Source organism: Epinephelus moara, chromosome 14 (assembly GCF_006386435.1).
Source record: "Epinephelus moara isolate mb chromosome 14, YSFRI_EMoa_1.0, whole genome shotgun sequence".
Classification (NCBI taxonomy): domain Eukaryota; kingdom Metazoa; phylum Chordata; class Actinopteri; order Perciformes; family Serranidae; genus Epinephelus; species Epinephelus moara.
Window position 1 is genome coordinate 13,645,353 of NC_065519.1, and position 18,425 is coordinate 13,663,777.

Below are 18,425 nucleotides of genomic sequence, written 5' to 3' on the forward strand. Positions count from 1 at the left end.
CAGAACTGCTGCATTTAAAAGATAAAAAAGGCAGTTTATAATATTTTGTCTGACCTTCTTATCAAGGAAGATAAAGATTTTAATAGAGCTTTTAGTCTCATCTTCTTTCGTTGTCAGTATTGCGTGTTGAGACAGTCACAGTTAGTGTTAAATGACGTTAGTGTCGTCTCATCATCATCTCGTTTTTGTCACTGAAACAAAAAGGGTAATGACGAATGTACTCAGTCATAGTTTTCGTTAATGAAATTAACACTGCCTAACACGGTCTTTTCTTGCAGGACATCCTAACATGGGTGGACCTATGAGAATGAACCCCCCTCGAGGAATGGCCATGGGCCCACAGGTACACACATTTATTTGGATGAATCTGTTCTTGAGATGTGTTTGTTTCTGTACAGTCATCAGAACAGTTTGGGCTTGTTTGCTTGATGACATCACAGCTGCTCACAGTCTAATGATGTATGTGTGAAACCAGAAAATGTTAAACAAAAGGCCAAACCCAAGGCAGTCCAAGAATTAGCGTCACCAGAGTAAACAAAAACAGTGATATAGTTGAGAATCGATTATAACTTTCAAGCGAATGTTCTTACAGTGTTTTTTAACCACTTGTCTTACAGAATTACGGAGGTATGAGGCCTCCTCCCAACTCCATGGGCGGTCCCATGCCAGGAATGAACATGTAAGTGAAAACACAGATGTAGTGAAATATAATGACTTTTTATCCATGTCTGTTTTTTGCTCTTGCCACACTTCACTCACTCTGGCCTCATTTTTCACCACAATATATAAATCCTACATTTGTATGGAAACAGCACAATGGTGACTGTAAGTAGGGTGAACTCAAAAATGTCTGTTGTGTAGTGTTATAAAGCTATAAATAATGATAATGATTTTAAAAAACAAGCAAAAAAATAAGTTGAATTTCTTTTATTTTATAACAAAAATTAGAGGGAAAAATGCAATCTTTATACACAACTTTTTTTTTCCAAGTGCCAACAAGTGTTACCAATATTGGGGAAAAAAAGTGAGGGGCTCCACATACGACACACACTGGGCCTCATTCATGAAATGTTAGTAAATCTGTATGTTGATTTGCACATAAAAAACCTCGGTATTTAAAACCCACTCGGATTCACCAGCTGCCCAGTGCGAATAAAGACAGATGTTGAATTGCTTTCACACATCCACAGGTCTTATTAAACCAAAACTCAATTTGAAATCATGTTTACGTTTCCCATGTCGCCTCTCTGATAATTAAGTTAAACAAAAATGACATGTAGTTTGGGGCTGCAGTGCGTAAAAAGCGCAGAGGAGGAGCGTGCTGGTGTGTTATTGTATTCATTCAGAGAGCAGCGTTTTCCAGTTTTGTATTAAGTGGATTTAAAAAACTCATTCAGGTTTTTAAGAACCCTAATCTGAAGCTAAATGTCAACTAATTTAGCTAAATGTGTTATATTTCTAATCTCTTGTCAAGTTTAACTTGCTTGTTTTAAAGGCATCTGTATATTGTGAACGTAACAGAGCACAATATGAAATAAAATTGTAATTTCTAATAATGACAAGCAACATTTCTGTGCAATAACTTATTTACACAAACACTACGAGCAGTCAGAAGCAGGTGTAGATTTTGTACCTACGAAAAGATTGGAGCTGCTCACATATTGATGAATACCGCAATATACATGAATTTCCTTCTGCGAACAGTTTGCACACAAATTTGTTCTGCTCAAGTTTCAAGAATGAGACCCACTGAATTTTCACAACCTCTGCTTACAACCTCTCCTTTGTGTTTGTGTAAACAGCCTGTAGTTTGTACAAATTTTGCTTTAATTCTTGTCACGTGATAGCTTAAAATTTATTTTATTTTTTTACAGGACCTGGTCCACGTAAACGGTTAATTTTTGGTTTGATTTTAAATGAGACATAGAATTAAATGATTCTGATGATGTATCACTATGTTAAGCTGAGATTAGTTTCCTGAGGGAAGCGTTTGTTGCACGTGATGTGTTCAAGACTGTCGTAAATTGGAAGATCCGACAACAATTTCTGTTCTAACAGTTTCTGGCTATGTTAAATAATGTTGGCAAATTTTTAATTCGATAAAACATGCCTTTCAAACCTGCTGTTGGGTTGTGGGGTTCAGAGGATCTCTCCTTTTGCTGTATCCTCTGTGAGTTATTTATGTTGCCTTTCTCTTCACACCCTTTTTCTCTTTCCCCCTTTCTTTTCTTTGTGTCCTTTATTTTTCTTCGCCTCAGGGGTCCCGGAGGAAGAGGGCCTTGGCCAGGACCTAATGCTAACTCTGTGAGTCAGAAAGCCTTGACCTTCACACATGACAACATAAAGGTGTTGGGCAGAGAAAGAGGAAATGACCTTCAGTGTTGTGCAACACCCCAGCAAAACACTAACGTTATGCTGTTGATTTTCAGCTTTGGTTTTCCAAGGCAGTTTCCCTAAATGACAGTTAAAGGGACAGTTCACCACATAATTAAAGGAAAATATACAGTACAAACTGTAGCATCAAAAACATATTATAGAGTTAACACAACACGTCCTTGCTGCTGCAGTCTGCTTTACAGAAGTAATATTTATTGCAGGGCTGTATCGGTCTATAAAGAGTTCTCTTCATTTGTCACTCTCTGTATAGATTCACATTCAGCATTCTCTGACCCTCAGATCTGATTATCTGTTTCCTCTTCCTCCTGCAGATAGCCTACTCCTCCTCATCTCCAGGAAACTATGTGGTGAGTTCAAATCTGTCAGAAACAAGAGCCACTCTTCATGCATGCAGTCAAAATTTAATTACACTGATGCTTCATGGTCTTGAGTGTAATTTTAACCTCAATCACTGATTATTTCTGCAGGGTCCTCCAGGAGGAGGAGGTCCACCTGGAACTCCCATCATGCCCAGCCCAGGTGGTGCGTCACATAACTACGTCCCCACCACTAACACTTGTGTCAGAAATAGATGTCTCTTCCATTTTTCTTCCTCACTAAACCAGCATGAATGTGTCCCCTCACCAGCCAAGCACTATCAGTGTTTTCACATCTCTATTTTTATTTAAAGGGCCAGTGTGTAAAATTTAGGGGGAATTAGTGGCCTCTAGTGGTGAGGACTGCACATTGCAGCCAGCTGAATCTTCTGCTAGTTAGAATTCCTTTGTTTATTGTTCAGAAAGTTTTTACCAGGAGACAAATTATCTGCAGATGTCTCTTCCTCTCCAAAACAAATCGATCCAGTGATTTAAACTGGTGAAAAAACACTGAATGAAGCAGTTTCATGTTAAAATAATCAGTGTTTTTCTGCCATTTTCATCACAGACGGTCTGCTAACTATGGTAGCTGACGCTCAAAAGCAGATGGTCCTATTCAGAGCCAGTGTTTGGTTTGTGCGTTCTGGGCTCCTGTAGAAACATGGCGTTGCAACATGACGGTCTCCGTAGATGAGGAACTTGGAAACATGGCTTAATAGAGACAGTTTCAAACACAAGTACACAAATCAGGTTCACTATAACTCGCAGCATTCACAGACAAAGCATTTGTCTTTATCTGGACACATTTTCCCCACATAGCACAAGCCTATGGCATTTTACATTGTATAAATTAGCCTAGTGGCTAGCAGACTTTTTCTCTACCCATATGAAACCAGGAACAACAGCAACATTTAACAAAGGTGATGTTACAAAATTTGGCTCACAAGGTTCACCGACAAAACAACTGTCTTATACTAAACATGTTTTCCAAACAAATACAACATGCTAATATTATTAGCACAAGCCCATGTCATTTTACATTGTATAAATTAGCCTAGCAACTAGCTGAGATTTCCTCTGCTCATATGAAGCCAGGATAAATCACACTCAAGACTTATAATGTTGTTTTGTGGAGGCTTTATTGTCTTCACAATTTATTGCTTCTTATCTGTGAAATTAAAGTAAATAAAAGCTTTGTTTCCACTGAGGGAAATGGTTTCAGCTTACAGAAACAGACAGGAGGTCTGCGTCGCTGTAACATGAAGTTACATTTCTGGGGAGGTGCACATCAGGCTACGGCGTAGGGTATGTTTTAGGCTGTACGACAGTGCAGAGACTACAGTTGATTGGACACAGAAGTATAAATCCTGCACTATTTCAGGGTGATGCCTGATATGGTGCCAATATATCCCCCTAAATCCTACGCACTGGACCGCTAAGTATTTAATTTATTGTTTGATCAAATCTTTGTTATTAGTGAGTAACATAATCTCTGTAATATCATGTAACTAAAGCTTGTGTTTTGCTTTTTCCTCAGATTCGACTAACTCCAGTGAAAACATCTATACAATGATGAATCCAATCGGACCGGGAGGCAACAGACCCAACGTGAGTCTCAAAATTTAATTCACTTAGTAATTCATTTAACAAAAAAAAATCTCTGTAACATTATTTTAAAGCTTCAACTCTCCAGGCGTGTAACAGTTTCAGACAGACAGTGCAGATGCACTTCAGGGTTAAAATTATAGATGTTGTTGTAATAATTGAAATTACACAACCTTGCCCACAAAAATGAATCCAGCTCACACTGGGTTTATAAGCACATCACTGGGCACCAGTACAACTCAGCATCAGACAAACATAACAAATCTCTACTTCACCTCCAAGCTGAAAAAGACCACAGAGGTCAAACATGAAAAATAATGTTGCAGTCATTTAAAAAGCTTCCTCTACGTCTTCTTTGCCAGTTCCCTATGGGACCTGGGCCTGACGGGCCAATGGGAGCTATGGGAGCCATGGAGCCACACCACATGAACGGATCACTAGGTGGGTTTAAACATAGTGTGGCTTTACAAACCACTGATTCATGTACAGATAGATAATGCCTCATTTTGGAAACAAGTTTACCTTGGAAAACAATTCAACTATGTCTTCCACTTCCTCAGGGTCTGGGGATATGGACGGGTTGCCAAAGGTGAGTGTAAATCAGATTTTCAATAAACTTGCTGAGCGTTGTTGTTTTTAAAATCTTTACACTTTAAGGGGCGGTTGGGATTTCTTGAAGTGGGGTTGTATGAGGTACTTATCAATGGTCAGTGTATTACCTATGGTAGATTGCGATGAGTGTACTGCTGTGGACGGGGCAGCATGAGAATGTATTTTAACCATCTAAAAAAATCAATTTCAGTTTAAGTGTATGCTATATTTAGAGTATTTTCACTGCTTTATCTTGCTTTTCGGGAGAAGGAACTGTAGCAGTCATCTATGCTCTCTTAAAGCCACCAGACTCCTTTGACAACAACAGTAATTTTACCTCACAGAACACAGGAGTTACTGGTTTACTGCTGCCTCCACCAGTTAGTTAGTTAGTTTGTAATCTGAGCTAAGCTTTTAAAACACCCTTTCTTCTCCCTCTTGTCCTCCAGAGCTCCCCTAATAACATGGGGGGCATGAACAACCCTCCTGGAACGCCAAGAGATGACGGCGAAATGGGCGGGAACTTCTTGAACCCATTCCAAAGCGAAAGTGTAAGTAGAGCGAGTGAACGACATCTCACAACCCTTAACAGTTATCCTTGACTTCATGACATAAACCAGTGGATGAATGCAAGCAGAGGGTTCGCCTGATTTTTCAATATTGATCTCAGACTATTGATAACGTTCTGGTTAAGTTTGTGTCTTGTCCCTATTTTTTATTTGTTTTTATAGCTGTACTGGTTTTGTCTTGATATTATTTGAGCAGAGAGGTAGCAGTGTTACTTTCTGTCAGTTTTTAAAGAGACGCTTATAAGAGGTGGATTAGCAGAGATTATTCCAAGTGTATGGATATTAATGTGAGTTGATTGTTATGTAACTTTTCGAGCAAGAGACTTTGACATACCGTCTTCCTCAGACACCTCAGGCAAAAGTGCAAAGTATGAGGCTAATGCACCTAGCCACGCTACAACTGCTGCCAACTTAGCAGAGAGAAAATATTCAGAGAATTATCTCAGTTTTATACAAAACATGTCGAAGGGGATCCCTGTTCCGTCCCTCTTTAAGCTAACATTCCTTGGCCTCAAACGTTGAAGCCCCCTGCTCTGCAACACGGGACACAGCACTGTAAAATAAATCTGAAATCCAAAACATGCCTCACTGTGCCTGCGTCGCACAACAGCATGTTTACAGAATAATAATAATAAAACCAGGGCTGTAAAGAATATCTGATGTTCTGCTTGCATTGTAGCCGCTTACTAATCACGTAGGAACTCATTGTATACCCTCTGTATCAGTGATCAGTGATCAGTGGATGGAAACAAATGCTCAGTCTGTTTCATTGATGTTGTTTCAAAGGTTAAATGTGTTCAGCTTTAAGAACAAAGTAGTTGTGAAGTTTTTTGTGCACAACAGGTGGAGGAGTGCACTTTGATCCTTGCATTGTGAAAAACTGTGACGGTCTCTTACCCTCGGCCTGCAGAGCCACGGGGTGCACAGGCTGGAATTATAGTTAAGCTCTAATACTCTGATTCAACCAATCAGCAGCAGGGCTAGGAGTAATTAGAAATATTTCAAAATAAGAGCTCTTAAAAGCCAAAATGAGTCAGTTTTGATTCAACACCAATGTGATAGGGGAGACCGGGGTTTGTTGGTACACGGTCGTTTAAAGGTCACAGAAACAAAAATATAACAAAAATGTCTGCTTTTCTTAAAACATCTGAAAGTCACTAACTTTTTGGTGACGGTGATATTTCAGTTTTATAGTATCTCAAAACAAAGGAATACTTTGCACATCTACATTCAAACAGGTGTGCAGCAGAGGGACGAGAAGAATAAATGCCTGATGAAGGTCTACTCACTGAAACGTCATTAAAATCATTATTTTTGCAAATTAGACAGTGTGCAGGAGTCTTTTCTACAAGTTTTATATTGAAAGTAGAAAAAATGGTCTGTGGACTAATTATATTATAAAACAGTATTAGACAGAGATGTATTATTTCTAAGTAATAGACCAGGGAAACAGCTTAATTTTGAATAAGATATGAAAGTCTGTGACGAGTGACATAATTTCATCACAAAGTTGGGTAACGTGAGCGGGTTGGTTGGCATACTGATTTTGAGGTCTGTTGTCAAAAGCAACGAAACTGCGGTGTCTAGCTTAGTGAAGAGTGCTGGCGCCCCATGTAAAGAAGGGATACCTCGCTGCAGCGGTCGCGAGTTCAACTCTGGCTTGCAACCCTTTGCTGCATGTCGTCCCCCCACTCTCTTGGTCTCCCTGTTTCACACTATCCTGTCCATTAAAGGCAAACAAGCCCCAAAAAATAATCTTAAAAAAAAGCAACTAAACCAAAGAGTTAAATGTATTTTGAGAGGTTAAAACAATGTTAAACAATTAAAAACTGTGCTGACAGTGTTATTATTTTTATTTTTTTTACATCATTTAACCCTTTGAAACCTGAGTGAATTGGCTTGATTTGAAGAAGGCAATGAGCAATGAAAGGAGAAATTACTCAAAAATTAGCAAGAAACAAGTAGTGAGAGAAAATTAGTAAAAAGAAAAAAGAGAGAAAGAAAGTTAAAAGCAGACAAACAGGGAAATGGCCTGAGGGTTTTGTCCGAATTCTCAACAAAGAGTGAAATATGTGTTTAAAAAATAACCACAGAAAGCTGAGTCTGACTGTTTCTGAAGCTTTGTGCTATGTACAAACTCCATCTGTACCATAGAAAGTATCAAGGTTAAATCCCCAGTCGTATGAATCAGAAATATGACTAACTTATTGATGACTTGAATCAGGTGTATTGGAGCCGAGCCGGAACCGAAGTCTGTGCCTCCTCTAGCTTTGCAGGGCTGGGTCTGAGCGCCCTCTGGTGTTTACATGTTGTCAGTGACATATCCACTCATCTGTGCCCTCCTCCCCCTTCCCTCTCTCTCTTTTCAGTATTCACCCAACATGACGATGAGTGTGTGATTTTATTTTTTCCTTTTTTTTGTATTTTTCTTTATTTCCTCCCTCCTATTTTTGTACCCCTGCACCTGATTTTTTTTCTTCAATTCAATCCTTACTTCACCTCGGATTGGACCACCTCCCCCTCCTCACACACACACCCTCTGCCCCCCCCCCATATGGGATCCGCTATCCAACCCCCACCTACCCACCACCACCCCTTTTGTCCTTCTCACTCTACGGGAACTCTACGGCCACGCAGCCTTCTGGGACAGCCCTTGAGCATGCTGGGACTCTTATTAAGACGGGCCCTCCTGGAGCATGCAAGATGGCCGCCGGTCTGAATAGGAAGCAGTCACAGAGCAACAGGAAGAGCCTCCTCTCTGACTCCGGCCCGGGCCTCCCTGGCTTCCTGTCAGGTTCTAGACAATGAGCGAGGGAAGGAGGACAAACAGAGAGAAAGAGGGAGTGAGGAGACTGGATAATAACACAGCCCTCGCATGAGGACACAGCGTTGGGTCTTTTAGCCGCCGCCTGAAGCTTCTCAACCTGGACTTTTTATCGTCTTTTTTTTGTTGCCGTTCCTCCCGACGGATTCAGTTGAGGGTCGGACATTCGATGACCCCGTTGCCCCCCCCCCCCATATTGTTCTCTCTGTGTGTACATTTTTTAACAGAGGTGTTGTGATGATCAGTGAACTCTTTCTTTTTCTCCATTTTTTTGTGTATGTATTGTATCATGCTATTTTTATTATTGTATTATTGTTATTAATGATATTGCTATGATCATTTTAAGATTAGGTTCTAATTTCTGTTGTTTCTAAGGGCACATTAATGCGATGAAGACAGCACGTGTGCACACAGATCAGAAACTATTTGCTGTGTAACATGTGGCTCCGTGCGAGCACACTGCCCCCTGCTGGTAAGATTTATCCATCACGGTACTGATTGGCCCTTTTTTTTAATATATATATATCTCTCTCAGAGTTTTAGCAGCCATCTAAATTTTTAACTCCTCGTTCGATAACCAGAAGAAGAAGCGGCTCCTGTTTTTAGTAGCTTCCATGCAGTGAAATGCACAGCTCTATTTATTTATGTACTTTTAAATTTGTCTTATGAATCATTGTTACTTTTTTAAAAGTGTTATCCCTGTTTTTTTTTGTTAACTGCAGAACTAGTAGCAACTGTGTAAATATTCAGATCCAGTCAGCAGCGTCTCCTCATCTCCGTCGTTAGACCCCCTCTGTCCAAGCCCCCGAAGGTGCTGAAGACCCTCCACTCATGCTGCTTCCTCTAATGCTGCCCACTTAGGTTACCGTTCACTCCGACACGTGTCGTAGGCCGCGTTATCGTCTCTGCTGAACTGTAGTGAACACTTGGATTGTTTTTTTGTTTGCTGACAAGTCCTCAACACACTGTGATGTATGTCTGTGCTTTATGGGAATTTTGCTTTCACACACCAGTCTCAGTTTAGCTTTGCAGACGTCTTGCTGTCGCACACGCCCTCTGAAAGGACTTCCGGCGCTCTGCTGATCGGCGTTTTTTCGTCGGAGCAAAGCAGGAAGCGGAAAGGCTCTGTTGACTCTGATGAGCGGCCTCCTTCCCTTTGCTCATGTTGAAGAAAAAGACCTCCGTCCTTTCCTCCCCCCCCCCCCCTCTTTTCTCACCTTTCTGACGGGCCAGCATCGAAACACACTCCCACACCACCCCCCCTCTCTGATTCTTTTTTTTTTTTTTGTACAACTCTCTCCATCTTTTTGATTTTAATTTTTTTGTAAATACTGTAAAATGCATTTTGATATCATTGACATGTTTTGATATTTTCAAAATCACAACAACAGTTGATCAGAAACGATTTCGGGGCAACTGTGTGTTCAGAGATGGTGTGTCTTTGATGGCGAGAAACAGAAACTGGAGCTGCTATAGAACTATTATGCTATTTCACCTCATCACAGACAGACGTGGCGCCTCACCGCGCGTCAGAGCTGTAGCGTCAAGGGATCTGAGACGAGGACCAGGGAGGACAATTTCGTAGTGAGTGTGTTTAGACGCCTCTTAGCTAACTCACTGTCACACACATTTCCTCGACAGATCTTCAAATGAAATACGAGTCTCCCTCCTCTGCCTCTGTTCTTGGGAAATTCTTGAGTAAGGTGGCCAAGACGCCACAAACACATGTATTTTTCACTGTGTTGGACAGAGAATTTGCAAGAACAGAGCGACAGAGGCCAGTTCTCGTAATAAAACTTGTCCCTCCCGCGTCTGCCTCCGACACATTTAACTACCCTCTTGACAAAAAGCGAAAGCGGGGCACACAGGACACTGGCTCTCAATCTGACACACCAGGGACCAGAGTACAGACTTTACTATGAAGGATTTTTTTTTAATCTATTTAAAAATGGGGCGGGGAGAAATGTTTTTGGGAAAGTAAAGAGAAAAAAGATTTGTGCTTATTGCTGAGAAGAGGTAGAGAGAGTGCGGGAACAGGCGTTTCCTCCCCTGTACTTTGAAATACTGTTGTATAAAATGCAGTCGAACTTCTCTCTATCTTTCTGTCCTGTAAGTAAAGCCGTCACAACGTTGATCATTTCTGTATTTCTATTGTGCTGATGTATAATACTGTAACATTCAGGGGTAGGGAGGGTTGAGAGAGGAATTTTTTTGAGGGGAGTAAAGATTTTTCTGTTGAGTTCCTCATTATTTTTTCCTCTTGATGACAAAGCAGTATTGAATATGAGGCAGTCTGTCCTTGGGGAGTTGCTTTGTATCTCATGTTAGGGTAGTTTCAGATCCTAAATGTCTCGTGTAGTAAAATGAGAGGTTCCTTCTTCGTATGTTTCTTTATATTGTAAAGTTTCTTTAGACAAAAAAATGTTGCTTATTGGAAAAAAAGGTGGGAAAACTGCATTGATAATAAATGTAATTTTTTTTCGGTTTTGTTTTAATTTTCATCAAGTTGTCAGTCGTTTTTGCCTGTGTCCCCCTTGTTGTAGATACATATTAAAAACAAATAAAATGACTTCACTCCTTTTGCCATGAACATGAGCTTCTTTCACTGGACTTACACCATTTATTATTTGCCTCCACATTATGTGTGGTTTTCCAGTTTTTCTGGAAATTCTGCATTTTCTCTGTTCCAATACTGATTCCGATGCCTGAACTTGTATATCGGCAGATATAAAGTACCAATCTGATACCACTGTGTTTAAAATAAGAACAAAACTACCACTTAATACTATTTACCGTGCGGCAAGGTGGAGCTGTGGTTAGCATTAACGCCTCACAGCAGGTTTGAACCCTTCTGTGTGGAGTCTGCATGTTCTCCTCATATGTCAGCGTGGGTTTTCTCCAGGTACTCCAGCTTCCTCCCACAGCCCAAAGACATGCAGGTTAACTGGTGACTCTAAATTGTCCCTAGGTGTGAATGTGAGTGTGAATGGTTGTCTGTCTCTATGTGTCAGCCCTGTGATAGTCTGGTGACCTGTCCAGGGTGTACCCTGCCTCTCACCCAGTGTCAGCTGGGATAGGCTCCAGCCCTTCACAACTTCCAACAGGGTAAGCATTTACGGAAATGAATACTATTACCCTTGTATGGATGTGAATTGTTTGCTATAATTCCTGTATGCCAAATACATACAGGAATTGAGGGCCATAAAAAGTACCAAATTGCAGACATTTTGCTAACAGCTAATGTTACCTTTTTTAATGGAAATCAGTTCTTCTTCACTGCACTAAATTGGTAGCTGCCAGTGGCTGCACTGCTCATCTTGGTGTGTAGGTTATTATTTTAGAGAAACCTGCCGTCTTATCTGAGTGTGAAACTATTTTATTTGAGAACATTTTACAGGAGATTTTGACTGGGTGCTGCTACTGCTGCAGAGTACTAATTAAGAATTAATAGCAGTAACTGAATCATTGAGGTTCATTGGCAATTGTCTGTGTGTGTGTCATGTACTACACACAACATTTGTCAGTTACTTTCGATAGGAAATTTGACACAGGTTTTTGCAATTTTCGTACAACTGGCTTGGCGAATCTCCGAGAAAAGTCATAGCACACTGCGAGACGAGTAGCATGCTAGAATTTTATAGAAGAATAACAAATAAGCCCGATAAATAATATATAGCGTGCCTTCTGTTGCACAACAGGCACCCCAAATTGTGTAGTTTGAGATTGGTGTACACGTTTAAAATGTTGATTGATTTCAGATTACCGGTTCCCTTGAGATTATTTCTTATTCATGCTCAGCACACAGGAGTAGTTTCAGCTCTGCAACCCTTACGGCTAGATCCCCATCAAAATCTGGGACCAACTAAAAGTTATTTTCATTATTAATCAATTATTTTCCTGACTTAATTTGGTAAATGTTAAAATAGCAAAATAAAGTGCCCATCACAAGTTCAGAGACGTTAATATGTTTCAAACAGTCCAAACCACTTACTATCAAAGACGACACAGAAACCCAGCAGATTTGCACATTTGATAAACTCAAAACAGTGATTTTTAAACTTTTTTGCCTTATGCTTTTTTTGTTTTTAGATATTTTTTTTATCATCACAAAAAAATCTGATTATTTTCAGTTAATTGACCAAATGATTAATCACTTTAATATGCAAACATAGGCTACAAAGACAAAAATTTCTAATGGCTAGTTTATTTATTTAACCAGGAAAAGCCTCGTTGAGATTAAGAGTCTGCTTTACAAGAGTGTCCTGACCACGGCAGTCAGCAGCACGTTACACAAAGCTGCAGACAAACATCATGTAACAACTGCAGACAATTAAAAATGTAGAATTACAGCATAGCAGGAAAGTAGTTCAACATATCCTGGATCAAATTTAGAGGCAAATATTTAGCCAAAGCATCTCCACCTTCCTCCAACTCCTTCAGTCGACTTTTCAAACACTTAAAGAGACCAGCTCCCCAAGACACACATCAGATTTGGAGCCGCAGGTGCAGCGTACCTAAAAGCCCTTCTCTCCATTTCAAGACAAACTTTGGGAACAGGTAGCGAGAGAAGGTCTTGTGAATATGTCGCAGAGCACAGAGGTCCGTTTCCAGCATTTTTCAGATGGATAAAATGACGTATATAAGAAGGAAGAAAGTTAAGAGTAAGCTTATAAACAAGGACATGCCAGTGATTAAGTGTACAGACGGACAATGCAGGACAGTCAACCCTTTAAATGATTCACTCAGGTGGATTTATGAGGCTCTGTGTGATGTAGTTCATCCACAGCAGCTCCATTTTCAGCCTGCTGCTTGAACTCTATGCTTTCTGAAGTCAGAGAACCACATTACGGAGGGATGAAGGCCTAAATGATTTCTCCTCCTCCTTCTCCTCCTCCTCCCATCTGTTCAAGCTGCACTGAGTGTCTACGCAGTGACCTCCTGCTCCTCTCGCTGCAGCTGGACGCAGGTGGAGCAACCAGGGAGGTGACAGAGGAGGCCAGCGGCAGCCGAGGGACTAACCCCAGCCTTACAGATGCTCTGGATGAAGAGGAGGGAGGAGGGGAGCTGGGCGGGTGAGGCAGAAACACCATGCTCCTGCTTTTGGAAGTGGACACGTGTGTTGGGACCTGGAGGTGTGTGTCTGACTGGTCGACTAAAAGCGGGAGGTGAAGCAGAGGAGGAACCACCATGACGGAGGGGAGGGTGTTCCTGCGGAGCTGGGAGTGAGGAGACTGACAGACAGGAAGCTTATCAACACAGCTTTTTAGGGGTGTGATGTCTGATGCTGACCCTCCAGGCGTCACACACCTCTTAGGGACCAGTCTGCTCGGTGTCGAGATCACCTCTGTGAGGGACAGGACCGACTGAGAGAGTCTTGGGAGGAAATCCTCACGGCAGCTGTTGTAATTCTCTCCTATAAATCTGTTATCCCGCCTTTGAACCACGCTCTCCTTCCTCTCCTCCATCCTGGACTGATGAGAATGTGGCTCCTCTCTCTCCGTCCTTGAATGCTCTCTGTCCCCCTCCTCCTCCTGCCGGCTCCTCTCCCTCACACCCTGTGTGTAAGCCTGGTTCAGACAGGCCAGGTTGTGAATGGCCAGCCATGGTTCAGATAACACTCTCTGTCTGGGCGGTGGAGAGCTACACTGGCTCAGTGGACTCAGCTCACAGGAGGGATGTCTGCCGCTGCTGCTGCTGCTACTTCCTCTTTTGCCTGATGGAGGGGAACAAGACAGACGGTGAGTGAAGGGCAACATATGAAAGTAGGTGAGAGGAACTGCGTGTCTCCTTTTGCATCTCTGTCTATCGTCTTCCTGAGGTTTCTTCCATTTTAACTCATTAAAGGTGTCCTCATCTGAATCAGGGGTCTAAGTCAAGTCAAGTTCATTCACAGAGCACAAATATAAACAACAAACACCAACTAAAGTGCTTCACAATGAGATTAATAAATCACAGGAATTCTAAAATAAAAACAGTCATAACTAACTGCAGAAAAAACGATTTAGCCTGTTACCACAAAAAAGACCCTGTTTTTTGTCTGGTTAGCATGATGCTGATGTACGCTATTTTCTCTCCATATAATGTAGGTGATAAAGGAAGCGGAGGAGCTGTGGTTGACGGGAAATGTCAATGTCAATGTCAATGTCAAGTTTATTTATATAGCACATTTAAAAGCCTAAGGCCAACCAAAGTGCTTTACAAGATGAAATCATCTAAAACAGCTAAAGGAAGACTTCAGAAAACAAAAGGGTAGGCTAACTGTTGAATTGTCTCTGTTCTCTCTTTAGTTGAATTTGGCTCAGCTGCCATAAAGATTAGTAGTATATAGCATTGGTTCTCAAATGGTGTGCCACAGCTCACATTAGTGACGCCAATCCAGGTGTGTTGAGGAATTTTGTGATAACCACACATTATTATTGCCATATTCAACTGGGCATACACAGAAAGGTTATGAATACATTTTTAATTGACTGTATCAGTATGTTGTGTGCACCCATTTCCTAACAAAGTGGCAAACTCTAGCTAAAAAATGTTATTTAATGTAATTTAATCTAAAAAAAAAACCTTCACGGGGAGCCTTTTCGTCACCATTAATTTTTGCTAAAATGTGAGAATATGAAACACTTAAAGCGTGTATGAGCTCTGTTTGAGCAGAGTTCAAACACTGCACGTTCTGTGTGACAGTTTGTAAACAGATGTTTTGATATAGTTTTGATGTTGTCAAACACGGACCCCATTTACTTCAATTCATCAAGAATTTTCTCAGTTTTTGGATTCTTCGTTCACCTTGGAGGCATGCGAGAAAAACAACATTTTCTTCATGAATTGAACGTAACATGGGGTGAGTAATTGATATACAAATAATCATTTTTGGGGAGAAGTATTCCTTTAAACTGGGCAACTCCATCTGCCAGGACATGCTTGAGATATAAATGGTCATTTTGCAAGTGAAGTATTCCTTTAAGTGTGTTAGTATGCCAACTTCTGCTTATAACTGGTACCACCAAACACCAAATACAGCTGGGGCCGAAGGGAATGTCATTCATTTTGACTAGACTAGCTATTGCCTAAATGAAAACCTAAGGGATCATTGAAGTGATTACAACATCTTACACAAAGCCACAAATATTTGCCTTGGTGCTACAAACAGTAGCCCTGAAAAAGTTAGAGGATCACCAAAGTCATGAGGATTTATCCTCTGGGCAACATAAATATCGGTACAAAATTCCAAGGCAGTTCATCTAATCGTTGTTGAGATATTTAAGTCTGAACCAAAGTGTTGGACCAACACACACATACATACACATTTGTTGTGCTCAGTTTGTAAAGTGATCCATCTTGAATAGCCAGATGTTCCCCAGTCCATCACTTCATCCTCATATCTTCCCTTTAACACCCTGGTCTAATTTTATCTACAGCCACTCTCCTTAGTCTCTATGGTATGAATGAAGTGTCAGCTCCTGTGCAGAGGAAGAAATGTGGCTTCTTTCATTGTAATGCACCACCAGAGTTAACTTCACCTCATCCTGACAACACATTTTCATCTTGTCTCCTTAGGAATGAACACTGAGCTAATGATTTCAACCACCAGGAATTTGTTCTCATCTGTCTAGACTTGCCTTTGTTAAACACAGCTCTGCTGTATCCAGGAGGGGCACGGTGTCTGCATACTGAGTACTGTTGATGGTTCTGATCTCAGCATCAAGGTGCAGAAGCCAGGCTGCTTGCATAATGTTATACAGACCCAGTGTGTTAACATGACATAAATGATGAGGAGTGGCTCTGCTGAATGAGGATTACTAAACAGGGTCCCCTGGTTAGCGCTGTTATTGTGCTTTACAGGGCCATTCTGCTGAAATAGAAAGTGTCTTGGCACATGGAGCTGCCCAGTTTAAAGGAATACTTCTCCCCAGAATGTATAATTTGTATATCAATTACTTAACCCATATTACATTTAATTATTAAAATTTTTTTTGTTTTTCTCACATGCCTCTAAGGTGAACGACGAATCCAAAAACAGGGAAAATTATTAATGCATTAGAGCAATAGGGGGCCACGTTCAACAACAGCAAAACTGTATCAAAATATCCGTTTACAAATTCTCACACAACTTGGACAACTCCACATTTCATGTTGCACGCCTGTGCTGCTTTGGTGGAGTTTAAAAGTTTAGAATATTAAGGTTTGGCCGAAATGCATGTGTTTAGGAGGTATTGATGGTATGACTGGATACATGAGACTTTGATAACACCACAAGTTGTGTAGAGTTTGTAAACGGATGTTATGGTGTAGTTTTGCTGGTTTAAACTCTCCCCTTTATAGTGAGTCATCTAGAGGCATAAGATAAGATAAGATAAGACTTTATTAAGCTAACACCAGGGACAAAAAATATTGTTAAAATCTACACTATCCTCCTGAGACCCGAACATTTGTTTGGTACGCATTTTTAATTTCTCCCTTCAATTGGGGATCAGTAGGACCCCATACATATAAAAACTAAATACTGTCAATAATAATAAAGTCTCAGTGTCCTCAGACGAGACATTAATGATGTCCTGATGTCCTCAAACGAGTACTTCCTAATTAACAGCATCTTAGCTTGTTACTGTTGCTAAAATTAGTCAAATTACAAACATTATCAATCATAAATAAACAAATTTCAACCATAAAATGTGATCAGGTTTTGGACCTTGTCCACTTTTGTATTGGGATCGGCTGCAGACTGACTTGGCAGAGTTGGCCGCCATCTTGTTTTTACATGGATTAGTGTTTTGTGCAAATGATCCTTCTGCATGTTCACCTACGGAAACCTTGTTACGACTTTTACTTCCTCTAGATAGTCAAGATTGATTGTCTTCTCGAAGCTCCACCAGGGCCACTAGATGTGACAACAATGTGTCCACAAATGAGGACAACAGGTCTAAGTTAAGTAGACTGAAGTACACCTAAATTGTAATGTCCTCATATAAGGACACAGGGTCTTAGAAGAATATATACGCCTTTCACACTTGCGAGAAAAACAAAGAGTCCTTCTTGAATTCAACGTAACACAAGCTGAGTAACTGATATACAAATGATCATCAGGGGACTGAAGTATGTAAGTAACTGTAGATGTTTTATTTTTCTCTGCACTTTAAGAACTTCTCATCTATGCTGTATGTTTTTCTGTGGTTTAGCACATTTAATACAAATCACACATACCCCTGATGATTTTAGACATTCTGATTTTTAGATATTTTTTCCAAATGTTCTTTTCTCACCCTCATGGTACCTTGTGTTTTAATTAATTTTGAGTACAGTGTGACATTTAACGAATCAATAGAGATGGGCAGTCAGCCACAGTGAACATCATGTCTGCTTTAATTTTTGTCTAAGCTACACAGTCTGTGTAGTGATGTTTGCACAAAAATTAAAGTGGATTGATTGTGTAGAGTATCTCAGGTGAGTTTTAAACTCCTGCAGGGTGAAGTAAAGTGTAACTGTAGCAGAATTAAACGCACAACAATAGTATCCTCCTTAAACCGTAATTTAATGTAATTAGCATGACTCACTTGTTCCTCTGAAGTTGAAGATGTTCTCTCCCTCAGGTGAGTTGGGTGAGCCTGTCTTGAGGACGATGTCAGACGGGGACATGCAGGAAACCGGCGAGGTGTCAGGAGACGGAGGAACATTGAGGTAACGTCTGGTCACCGGGCCTCCATTCACACCCATCTCTGTGGCAATGATGATGATGTCACGACCCCTGGCCCGGCAGGCATCCATCAACACCTGAAGAGAACAGTGCTGCTGAGGTATGGATTGGTTCTGAGGTTTGATGGTGCCAATAATGAAATCTTTTGGAGTGATGTTCAACACCTACACTTTCAACTATTTTCATGATGATTATTTAAAAGGATTCAGTGTTTGCTTAATATCTGCAGCCACTTTATTAGGTACACCTTGCCAGTACCAGGTTGGACCCCTTTTGCCTTCACCTTAATTCTTGGTGTCATAGATTCAACAAGGTGCTGGAAACATTCCTCAGAGATTTTGGTCCATATTGACATGATAGCATCACACAGTTGCTGCAGATTTGTCGGCTGC

General features: G+C 40.8%; 2 protein-coding genes across 6 annotated transcripts in view; one reads left to right on the plus strand and one right to left on the minus strand.

The window, feature by feature from the left end:
• Nucleotides 1–10,932, plus strand: part of zgc:110158 (uncharacterized protein LOC553590 homolog) — a 64,618-nt gene extending 53,686 nt beyond the window's left edge. The window contains exons 9-18 of one of the 2 annotated variants that reach the window (XM_050061640.1): nucleotides 279–343; nucleotides 618–679; nucleotides 2,259–2,304; nucleotides 2,709–2,744; nucleotides 2,865–2,916; nucleotides 4,291–4,361; nucleotides 4,721–4,799; nucleotides 4,919–4,947; nucleotides 5,399–5,500; nucleotides 7,888–10,932. In XM_050061640.1, coding sequence (XP_049917597.1) covers nucleotides 279–343; nucleotides 618–679; nucleotides 2,259–2,304; nucleotides 2,709–2,744; nucleotides 2,865–2,916; nucleotides 4,291–4,361; nucleotides 4,721–4,799; nucleotides 4,919–4,947; nucleotides 5,399–5,500; nucleotides 7,888–7,917 — 572 coding nt within the window. In that variant the 3' untranslated portion in view covers nucleotides 7,918–10,932. Of the gene's footprint in view, nucleotides 1–278; nucleotides 344–617; nucleotides 680–2,258; nucleotides 2,305–2,708; nucleotides 2,745–2,864; nucleotides 2,920–4,290; nucleotides 4,362–4,720; nucleotides 4,800–4,918; nucleotides 4,948–5,398; nucleotides 5,501–7,887 lie in introns of both variants that reach the window. The other variant, XM_050061639.1, reaches the window with a different exon arrangement.
• A 1,585-nt stretch (nucleotides 10,933–12,517) lies between these two features.
• Nucleotides 12,518–18,425, minus strand: part of LOC126400720 (ankyrin repeat domain-containing protein 34B) — a 12,801-nt gene continuing 6,893 nt past the window's right edge. For all 4 annotated transcript variants that reach the window (XM_050061632.1, XM_050061631.1, XM_050061633.1 and 1 more), the window contains 2 exons: nucleotides 17,894–18,110; nucleotides 12,518–14,055 (listed from right to left, as the gene is read on the minus strand). In XM_050061632.1, the coding sequence (XP_049917589.1) occupies nucleotides 13,205–14,055; nucleotides 17,894–18,110 (1,068 nt within the window). In that variant the 3' untranslated portion in view covers nucleotides 12,518–13,204. The remainder of the gene's footprint in view (nucleotides 14,056–17,893; nucleotides 18,111–18,425) is intronic.